This window comes from Cannabis sativa, chromosome 2, assembly GCF_029168945.1.
Source record: "Cannabis sativa cultivar Pink pepper isolate KNU-18-1 chromosome 2, ASM2916894v1, whole genome shotgun sequence".
NCBI lineage: Eukaryota > Viridiplantae > Streptophyta > Magnoliopsida > Rosales > Cannabaceae > Cannabis > Cannabis sativa.
In genome coordinates, this window is record NC_083602.1 from 18,483,797 (window position 1) to 18,494,443 (window position 10,647).

General features: G+C 35.3%; 2 protein-coding genes across 3 annotated transcripts; both read right to left on the reverse strand.

The window, feature by feature from the left end:
• Nucleotides 1-374: 374 nt before the first annotated feature.
• Nucleotides 375-5,835, reverse strand: LOC115718958 (probable serine/threonine-protein kinase At1g54610). Of its 2 annotated transcripts, none has more exons than XM_030647788.2 (8): nt 5,169-5,835; nt 4,280-4,710; nt 3,425-3,709; nt 2,996-3,313; nt 2,317-2,544; nt 1,640-1,740; nt 1,309-1,426; nt 375-1,161 (listed from the first exon to the last, which is right to left on the reverse strand). In XM_030647788.2, the coding sequence occupies exons 2-8, from the start codon at nt 4,673-4,675 to the stop codon at nt 826-828; spliced, it is 1,782 nt and encodes a 593-aa protein (XP_030503648.1). In that variant the 5' UTR covers nt 4,676-4,710; nt 5,169-5,835; the 3' UTR covers nt 375-825. The 2 variants fall into 2 exon arrangements, with proteins under 2 accessions (XP_030503648.1, XP_060966205.1); XM_061110222.1 differs by having other exon boundaries at nt 4,844-5,835.
• A 323-nt stretch (nt 5,836-6,158) lies between these two features.
• LOC115718959 (probable nucleolar protein 5-2) lies at nt 6,159-9,598 on the reverse strand. The gene is made up of 9 exons (XM_030647789.2): nt 9,449-9,598; nt 9,010-9,109; nt 8,839-8,880; nt 8,478-8,657; nt 8,196-8,357; nt 7,725-7,925; nt 7,133-7,630; nt 6,918-7,052; nt 6,159-6,789 (listed from the first exon to the last, which is right to left on the reverse strand). Exons 2-9 carry the CDS (start codon nt 9,085-9,087, stop codon nt 6,403-6,405), a joined length of 1,683 nt encoding a protein of 560 aa, XP_030503649.2. The 5' UTR covers nt 9,088-9,109; nt 9,449-9,598; the 3' UTR covers nt 6,159-6,402.
• Nucleotides 9,599-10,647: the final 1,049 nt, after the last annotated feature.

Below are 10,647 nucleotides of genomic sequence, written 5' to 3' on the forward strand. Positions count from 1 at the left end.
TTTTCCTCAGGTTAACATTAATTAATTAATCTTCATGTCAGCTTGTGCATAAAAGTCACCCCAATTAACCAACCAAACAGTTTTTATGCCATGTGTTGAAGAGAGTAGGTTGGTTTTTGAGCTGTGTAACAATATACTTTCCCTTTTCATTATACCTACTAACTACCAAACTATCAATTTCTTCTTGATTTTTTTTTTAAAAAAATATATTTATTTAACACCAAAGGACTACAAGTATTATTTGGTATAATGTAATGAAGGATTTGCCTTCTGAAGCATGTTACTGGAGGAGGAAAAAAAATCTCACATTGTTTGTTAAAATAATAATAAAAAAAAATGAATCATTACCACAAATGCATAGAAGGAAAAGAAAATGAGACATAAAAAGAGGCTCTCGAGCATATATTAGATCTCTTCACTATTTAACGAAGTGTCCCAATTTTCAACACCACAATCTCCAGAGAAAGAATCAAGATATACATAATAGAGGCAGTGTCTTACCATCCAACAAATTCAACAAAAATAATTTTCTTTGAGATAGGGAAGGGGAAAAGAAAAGGAGAGAAAAATGAAAATGGGGTATTATAAAAAATAAAAATAAAAATAAAAATTGGTTGCTTTTATCCCTGAACCTTTCTTTCTTTCATTCTTTTTTTTTTTCTTTACCAAACATTACAGTTACACTATCCTGTGAGAAGCTGTGATGATTTGCTTATTCACTTGCCCTGAATAGCCTGCTGCCACTCCCAAAGTTTATATCAGCAGACAGCAGAGAGGCACCCAACAGACCAATGCAATGATTTTGATTGTATGCAGTGTGAAAGTCTAAGCCACACTCCTCTTTCCTTTAACTCGAGCATCTTCGTGTCTATCTCTATGGGAAGACTGAGATTTTGAAGTATCTCGTCCATCACCTGCAGCATGCTTCTTCCTCCTTGTAGCACCAGCCCCGGTTGAGTCTACCAATGGACCTGACCAAGTTTGTGTTGGTCCTTTCTGGTAAGTGAATGAGGTTGAACTGAAAGGTACGTCAGTAGGAACAGCAGAAGGATCAATATGATGTGAAGATCCCACGGGAAAGCCAACTGCCCCATCTTGGTGTGGTGGAGGAAATTTCTCACTTTTGCTCTTTGCATTTGCATGTGTGATTAGACGTCGTCGCTGTTGAGATTAGAAGCAAACATATGTTATGTATATCATTGATGTAAAACTGAGATTTGTATTTTGTATGAATCCTGAGCTGTCAGAGAGCAAATGCTATATCATAAAATCTTTCGTAAAAATGCAAGACGGAATTAAAAGACATACATCAATATTAGCTTGAAGCTCAGCATTGGCTTCTGGAGCAGGCATAGCTCTAACAGAACGCTCCCGAATGCGTGGTTTCTTTGCAATTTCAGGCTGGTTTTTACTAGCAGCTCTTTGTCTGCACACAAAAAATTGTCAATGAGACTATTTATAAGTATTACTATTGCTGTCGTCGAGATCATCCATAACAATTTAAAAAATTAAGCACATCCAAGTTATTTGATATCCTAATAAATGAAAGGATTGAGCTAATTGCGCAATGTCTTATGTAAACCAATAAATACATAGGTAAACTTTTCTTATACAAAAGCAGAGTTCAAATCATTTATACCTCCGAGCTTCATCATCTCGACGCTTAGCATCTATCTCCTTGGTTGGAGGATACTTTGGGAGGCTAGAAGGTTCACAAGCATATGGTTCTGTCATGAAGAACTACAAAAACGGAAAGCAAGAGCAAAGTTAAGAATATACTTACATACTTCAAAAGGCATTTCAACTTTTCATTTTCTCCACAAAAAAGCTAATTTTTGTTAAACAAGCAACCTTTCATGACAAGCAAAATGATCATACAGCACCATAATTGAACTACTGGAGAAACTTAAGACCAACTTAAAGCAAGTGCAGCAGGAAATGGCTAGGAATCATACTGTTAATTAAAACATAATTAACTACAACAAACAAGCAAGAATTATCATTCTAAAATGGAAAACTCAATAATGCCTATGTCCAAAATGAATAAGGCTTAGTTGCATGATTGAAAAGAAATTGCTTTAACTATTTACGAGAGACGGTTGCTCCAATGGAGAACGAATCACAAATAATTTCTGTTACAGTTGTTTCAACTATTTGTACAACGGGACCAGCAAAGGTTAACATAGTCATAGCGCATATTTGTACATAATTTTTTCTCATCCAGCATTTTCCAAGACATTAAAATTCACTTTAAGTTGCAAAAGAGTATCAATATAGACATATTGATACTGATTATAGCAGCGGGAAAACACTCACCTCACTACGTAAAGCATCTGTAGCTGTCTTACGTTCAGCTGGATCAATTGCAAGAAGAGAATCAATAAGGGGCAGTGAAGATGGTGGGAAATCTTTGAATGTTTCTTTTATACATCTCCGGTAAGGCTCTCGAGGCTTAAACAAGGTAGCATTTGGCAACCTTGCTTTTCTCCAATAATCATCAGATGGTGAGCCGCATAGTTTGTATATCTTATGTAGTTGCTCCACCTAAACAGCCAGTAAAGCAATTACACTTAATAAACAGTTGCACAATATTGTAAAACTGAAGCTAAAAAGAACTAACTAAATCCTAGATCTTCTTCAAAATGCCCAAGACATAAAAAAAAAGGTCGTGTGGTCATAAGCATAGCCTAGGGGTTCCACACTTCTCCTCACCAAGAGGAGGTCCCAAGTTTGAATCCCCCCTCCCCCAAAGTCAAAAAAAAAAGGTCGTAATTAATTTTTTCCTAATAATTTGAAAGATTCTAAAGTCTCACTCTTCACATGCCACATGCACTCATTCTTCTACATCCACCTACTGACTATATAACGCTCTTGCATAACCATATTTGACTACACAATGGAGGAACAAAGAGTGATTATTTCTCCTCTAGTTGACATACCATACTGCAAATGAAAAGGGAAAAACCTTACAAATCTAAGCAGAAAAGTCAAGTACCTCTGTACGACCAGGCATTATGGGCTTCCCAGCCAATAATTCAGCCAAAATGCAGCCTGCACTCCACAGGTCCACACCCACGCCATAATCAGTAGCCCCAAGAAGAAGTTCTGGAGGTCGATACCATAGAGTCACTACTCGACTAGTCATGGGATGCTTGTGGTTTGGATCGAAGAAAGATGCCAATCCAAAATCAGCAATCCTAAGTACCCCTTCATTGTCAATTAGAAGATTTGATCCTTTTATGTCACGATGAAGAACACCACGGTTGTGACAGTGCTCAAGCCCAGATAGTAGTTGATGCATGTAGCATTTGACCTAATAACGTATCAAATAATGAGATATCACTATACGCATGACTAACTAATAGCATATTATATATACCAACAGTTAGTAGAACTTGATGTTAGAATCCAATCTTGGGCTAACCTGGGGCTCTGTGAATTTGATATCTGGGCTTGCAACAAGTCCAGCAAGATCATGCTCCATGTACTCAAAGACCAGATACAAACTACACGACATCCTCGACGTAACCAAACCCTCCAGCTTTACAACATTAGGATGATTCAATCTCCGCAAAATTAGAATTTCTCTAGCCATAAACTTCACACTCTCAGGCTCCAGATTGTCAAATCTAACCTTCTTTAGAGCAACAATTTTACCCGTCAACATATCTTTAGCTTTGTAAACATTACTGTATGTACCTGATCCAATCTTAAAATTCATAAAAAAAAAAAAGAACATAGTTAATTTTAAATCACAAAACAAAAATAGAAATAAATCTGATAAAAAGATTAATGAAAACCCATGTCTTAAAAACATCATGAAAACTCCATTTCAATAGATATGGCCCATTACATTCATTACACTTATCTGTCACAACAATGAAACTGACAGAATTGCCCTGTTGTTCTTACCACATAATTCATGACAAGCGTTGGGACTAAAAAAAGAAAGAAATCATGACGAAAACAAAGACAAATCAAGCAAAATGACTATCTTACGTTTCCCCTCAGCTAAAAGAATTACCATCAAAATTGTCATAGTTTGTTATACTGTTTTGGCAATGCTATGTGGAACAATTGAAATAGAATCATGACTTAAGTTGTCTAGATTTTAAAGTACAAGGCATGAGATAAGTCCAAATCAGGATTAAGAACTGAGCTTAGCAGGGTTTTTTAGGTCATTAACGTTGTTCAGCTTTCTAATTTCGGAAACAAACAAAAAAACACATACATAAACATATAATTTTACAAAGAAAAGAAACAAAAGAAAATCAAACACCTTATCAATCTTCTCAAACGTGTCAGCCCTCCTTGGAATCCAACCATCGAGAGCTTCCCCACATGCGTCGGTGAGCCAGACTGGCCAGCCAGCTGCCACCTGCTCTCCTCGACCATGCTTGGGCAGATTACTCAACCTTTGATTGGGCTTCGACCTTCTTCTTCCCTCTTTGGGTGGCCTCTGATCTCCTCCTCCATCACCCTTTTTCTCCTTCTGGCTCTGGGTTTCAGTTGTGGTCCCCTCCTCATGAGCCTCAACAACATTGTTTTCTTCTACCTTCCCTATCGAAACCTCATCTACTTTCCTTGTTGTGGATGCTACACTCGAATCCCTACTCTCCCTCTTGGACTCGGACACTGTTCTTGATGATACCTCTCGCCCAAACACACAACCCATATCTTGAATCTAAGCCTCATCTCGCAAACTAATCACTACAAGATTGCAACCAGTTTATAAGCATAAACAACTTGACAAGAAGAAAAAATCAATCCAAATTATAAGATTGGCTTATATATTCTGTATACTCATAAACCCAGTAATTAAAACAAAACAAAAAAGTAATACCATGATTAGAGAAACTAGAGGTAGCTAGTAAAAGCTCGAGAAAGAAATATGATCTGGGTTTTGTTAGAATAAGCTTAAAGTCAAATATTTGATCTGGGTTTTCTTCAAATAAAGCTTAGAAGTAAAAAAGAACTGATCTGGGCAAAAGGAAAAGACTGAAACTTGTAGAATTTTAAGAGAAAAAAAGAGGGTTCAGAATGAAGAAAAGTTAGAGTTGAAAAAGGTCAGTGATCCAACATCATCAAGAACAACATAAAAACAAAAACGCTTATACATAGAAATAGATAGAAAGAGAGAGGAGTTCAGAGTAAAAGTAGTGACTTACTGAGATTAAATCTGAGTTCGTAATTGGTAAGAATCTTCTAGAAAGGAAAAAGAAAATAGATTTTGAGGTATGTTTATATATGGAACGATTGATGGGGTTGTGAGTTCTATGATGATGGCCGTCTTTTCTGGCTCCAGACAAGAGGACGAATAAAAGGAGTACCAAAGCAGATCTTCCAATTCACAAGTCAAACCCCCAGAACTGAACTCCTCCTGTCTCTCTCCTCTCCTGCCTTGGATTTTTTAATCCTAACCTCACTGCCAAGTTTTCTCTTTCTTTCTTTCTTTTTTCTTTTTTTTTTTCCTGGTTAAAAAAAAGGATATGATTTATTATAATTTCAACCAAATTTCTTCTGTCTTCTTTTTATCAATGGGGAGGATTAATCATATCAAGCTTAGGCAGGTGAGCTTTTTGGACAAGTAAAAATGGTTCCTTTGTAAGAAATTCCCAGGCTTTGATGTTTAAAAAAAATGTCTTTTTTATTCTAGAACGACATGTCGTTCATGGGGCCGGGAGCATTGAGAACAGGTTTGGTTTGATATATTAATAACTTAATCAATGAATTTTTTTGAAGAACTATTCTAGACATCAGCCAATTTTAATAAATGCCCATACTCATTAAGAATAAATACATAAAAAAAAAAAGTTAGGTTTAAGACAAAAATAGAAGGGGTTAGGTAGTTGACATCGTATACTTGTAATATATAAATTCCATTTGTTGAGTTAGCTGCACAATTGATAACATTTAAAATCATTCCATCTAATCCCAAATAGAAAATTTAAGCTGCTATAATATGTCCACATGTTGATATTTCACGACTAAGGAAGAAATTGAGGTTTAAAAAAGAAACATTATATACAACATGATAAAAATCTAAGTTGAAAAAAGAATTCCCTAGAAAACTAATATGGTAAAAGAACAAAATTTATAGAACCCTTTGTTTGTTTTTAGTAAAACCAAATTTAAAATGGAAACAGAAGGAAGAAAGATTATGCAAAGAAAAGAATATGCAGCATTACTTATAGTTTATGGAGAGGAGTAATTATGTCTTCTGAACAAATTTTCTGCAACTGAGTCCCAAGACAACTCAAGGATACATATTTGAGAGCCTAAACTTACCAAAACAGCGATGTAATGCACCAAGAACCAAATTATACATTAAGAAAATAAGATAGTTTGCTAAAATTAACCAAAATTTTTGAGTTCCAAAGCTACTACAATTTCCTGAACTTATCAATCTGAACTCTTCTTCTTCTTCTTTTTCTCTTTCTTTGTGCTGGGTACTTCTGCTTCTTCTTCTTCTTCAACATGCTTTCTTTTCTTCTTCTTTTTTTCACCTGCATCAACTTTTTCACCATCATTCTGTACCTCAGCTTCCTCGGCTGAGTGTTTCTTCTTCTTCTTCTTCTCTTTTTTAGCTTCACCATCTGCATGTGCATTACCATTTCCATTCTCTGGCACAGCTGCTGAATCCTCCTCTTCGGTCTGCCTCTTCTTCTTTTTCTTCTTCTCTTTTTTGTCTGTAACAGGAGATTCCTCAGCTGCTTCCTCAATCTTCTTCTTTAGAGATTCTTTCTTATCAGTTTGTCCAAGAATAGAATCTGCTGCAGTGTTGTAAGTCTGCACGGGAAAATAAGTGTGAGGCTTAAGATAAACTGAAACAGAGCCACAAAAAAACAAAAAATACCAACCGCAAAGCATCAAAGCAAAATATCTAGTTATCAAAAAACCAAAGCAAAATATCTAACCTTAGCAGCAGTAATCAAACCACCAGCTCCCGCCTTCCTGTCCTTGTCATAGACTTCTATCTTCGGTTTGCCTTTAGTTGATCCAGCAGATCGACCCAACTCTTTTCCTTCAAGATTCCTCAACCGTGCCTCAAGCTATGTATAGAAATAATATCAGTAAACAAATAATTTCCAATTGAAAAATAAAACAAAACAGAAACTATGCCCTAGTGTACCTTAGCTCGGTTCTCCAATCCCATTGAGTTATCTTGCCCATCCCCAAGAGCATCATATCTAATTGCCAATGCTGTCTTTGCAGCCAGTGACCTTGAAATTTTTCCCTTGAGCTTAGGAGCTGCCTGCCCAATCAATGATGCATGGTAGATAAGCCCATACTTGGGAGTTGCATGCTTGGTCTTTAGTGCCCTGAACAGTGCCTTCTCAGCACCAAGAATTTGGACTGTGCTTCCAGGTTGTTTTGCAAGGTTTATCAAGCTACCCCCATGGGCAATGAGGCGAGCACCAACAAGCTCTCCAACAAGAGCAGTCAAGTTTGGAGCGATGGTGTTCATTCTGCTCTTCAAATAATCGTAAAGTTGAGCTCTGTACTCAGAAAGAGAAATGACCTGGTCACAGAGTTCTTTGATATTAATCAAATCAAGGTCACTGACTTCAGTTCCCATAGAAATCATAGATGCTTCCTTCATTTCAGTCTCAACCTCCTCGGGCAATATCTGTTAAATTTTAAGATGCCAACGTCACACATCAATTACCATTAGAGCAATCATTAACTTTGAACAAGATAAGATGATTATCAAGAATTCTTACCTCAGAAAAATCAAGCTTTGCAGCATTAGTACGGTCACCCATCAGCTTCACAGCCTTGGCATAAAGAATGTTGTCCTGCACAATCTTTGCAAGCTCTGGAAAATGCCAACCGTACCATTCTCGAACTCTCATTGCATAAGTATTCAGCTCTTTATCAAGATCATCAAGCAACCCAATGGCTTGAATAATCATTGTATCAACCTAGAATGCAGATAAATAGATTAGTTACTACTCGAAGAGCCTGAATAGCTTCCAAAGCATAAACTAACAACCCTGCCTAGCCTTGACATAAAAACAAAATTAAAAACATAAAAAAGCAAAATCAACAGAGGGATCACAATTATTCTTGAAACAAACTTAATTAGGTAACTCTATCAATATAATCTCTACCTCCTTTTTGAAATAAGGATTTTTTTAAAAACCACATATCAATAAGCATCGTGATTTGTTATAATAAATAAAAGAACACACCTTGTCAGCACTGAACTTCAGCTTGTATCGAGCAAGACTATGAGACAATCCCAAGCTCATTGGTGCCAAATCTTTAGCTGATAGGCCAGTCAGTTCAGTCAATTGACTTCGCACACCTCTCATCAACTCCATAACAACATTGTTGTGGACACAGTCTACTTGCTGCAAAACATAAGACAATTCAGTGTAGATGAAAAAATCAAAATGACTTGATATGAATCTGATAGACCTAGTTTTCTTAATTGTAATAAAGGGTTTTTAGTCATAAAAGTAATTGCGGACCAGTTTTTCCTTAATGATGCTCCCAAGCTTTGAATCTGCTACAGCTAAAGTTTCACCATCACAGTGAGCACGCAAAAACTTGCGTAGACCTTTACTGGGCTTACTGTCAACCAGTAAGGTCGTTGATTCTAAAGCTTCTGCTGTGTTTTCATACTTGTTAAAAGCAACCAGCTTGACCACCTAATGTCAATTAAAAATTGAGATTAGAACTGGTATGTATTAAGAAAGCACAAAAACAAATATCAAATCACTAATAGCACAAGTACAAAAACGATAAGAGCAATTCCATCATCATCTTTCAGTAATGTATATAACGTAAAGACTCCTAAAATGTCTTTGTTCCTGCCCAAGAAAGAGTTACCTTTCTAGCTGATTCAGGAGTAGAAAACTCCTTCCACAAGTCCTGTACAAGGAAATGAAAAAAAAAAATGTAAGGCACCATAAAGTTTACATAACATTTTTCGAAATAAAAGTAAATCGAACTTAAAAAAAAAAGACTTTAGATTTAATTCAAGCTTATCAAGATAATTACATCAACTTTGGAGAGCTTCCCTTCATCCAACACTTTCAATAGGGCGGGACCCGCCTGAGTCTCATACAGAATAAGCATTTTCTATGCTCCTCGGATACACCTGCAAAATACATAAAACCCAGAATTAACTCAACCCCAAAACACATGACTTTACTCGTATGTATAAACACACAAAAACAAGCATGGACATTCAATGTACCGTTTTCAAAAACCCTACAAACGATACTTCACGAAATCTAAAACCCACATATGAACTAATCACAACCGCAAAGACAGACCCACAAAAATTCCTTTTTTGATTTGCAAGTTACGATTCCATGGGAAGTCTTCAAACATACACACAGATAAACATATATGCATACATATGTATACCCATAATCAGAAACAGAGAAAGAGAAAGCATGCTGATGAAGTTGCAATGAAACCCTAAAATACATACCTCTTGAGTGCGTACTGCAGAGTGTGGAAGGGAGACGAGGAGAATAGCGAGGAGGAAGAGGAGCAAAGGGTCTAGGGTTTAAAGACTGAGCGAGGTATATATAGCGAGTTTTTAGAGTTATTGGAAAGAGTTATGTTTTTGACATAGACGGAAGACATCTGTCATCCCTAGGGGTTATTAGTGGAATTTCATACATTTTGTTAGGGGTATATTTGTTATATCAGTAGTCAAAAAGTAGAGGAGTTGCTGATGTGGCAAGCTCAAACAAGCGGGTTTATGTTTAATGAGATGAGGCTTTGCACACTGTATCTCAAACATATTAGGGTTTTTGGTATAGTTTCAGTTCAGAATGGTAGGGACGTGCAAATCAATTAAAATGTAAATTACATAAGAATTGTGTAAATTTTTATTAAATTTGGCATAAAAAAAAGAGTGAATCTTATATTTTACCATTGTACGCATTAGATAATTTTTAATGGATGGTCATGGTATAAATTTTGGTGCTAACTTTAGCTCAAAATGAATTAATTAATGTTATATTTAGCCTAAATTTTACTATCATGCTCTAATACAAGAGTAAAATAAACTTTATTTAAATAAAAAAAAATGTGTAAAAAAATCAATAAAAACATTAGATTTTTATTGAAAAAAAATAAAAAACCATTTTAAATATATAAATAAAAATACAAAAAAAAAATATTAATTACACTAATAAGTTGCAAGAGGGTAAATAAAAAAGTGATTTATTTTTTTAAAACAAAAAAAAAATGATATGTATTATGGTGTAAAATTTAATTCATGCTATATTTTGTGTCAAACTTGACACAATTTGATTTGCGTCAAATTTAGATCACATTATACACTGCCAATGGAGTTCAATTTTATGAACATTGGCTAAAAATGCATGTACACCACATTTTATGAACATTGGTTCATGCTATATTTTGTGTCAAATTTGACAAAACTTTTAGTATGCGTCAAATTTAAATCACATTATATTACCACCGTTGGAATTCAATTTTATGAACATTGGCTAAAAAATGCATGTATAGCACATTTAAAATATTTTACCGGAGATGCTCTTATGGGTAAAATTAACTTTATTTTTGATAGAAAGATGTAAAAAATCAACAAAAACATTAAATTTTGATTGAAAATCTTTAAAAATCTTATAATATATAAATAAAATGTAAAAAGTT

Coding starts and splice junctions, on each gene's coding strand:
- LOC115718958 (XM_030647788.2), bottom strand. CDS start 4,675: ATGGGTTGTGTGTTTGGGCGAGAGGTATCATCAAGAACAGTGTCCGAG. Junction 3,710..4,279: donor CGTTTGAGAAGATTGATAAG/GTGTTTGATTTT, acceptor ATGAATTTTAAG/ATTGGATCAGGTACATACAG. Junction 3,314..3,424: donor TCAAATTCACAGAGCCCCAG/GTTAGCCCAAGA, acceptor ATACGTTATTAG/GTCAAATGCTACATGCATCA.
- LOC115718959 (XM_030647789.2), bottom strand. CDS start 9,087: ATGCTTATTCTGTATGAGACTCAGGCGGGTCCCGCCCTATTGAAAGTG. Junction 8,358..8,477: donor GCATCATTAAGGAAAAACTG/GTCCGCAATTAC, acceptor TATGTTTTGCAG/CAAGTAGACTGTGTCCACAA. Junction 7,631..7,724: donor CAAAGCTTGATTTTTCTGAG/GTAAGAATTCTT, acceptor AAAATTTAACAG/ATATTGCCCGAGGAGGTTGA.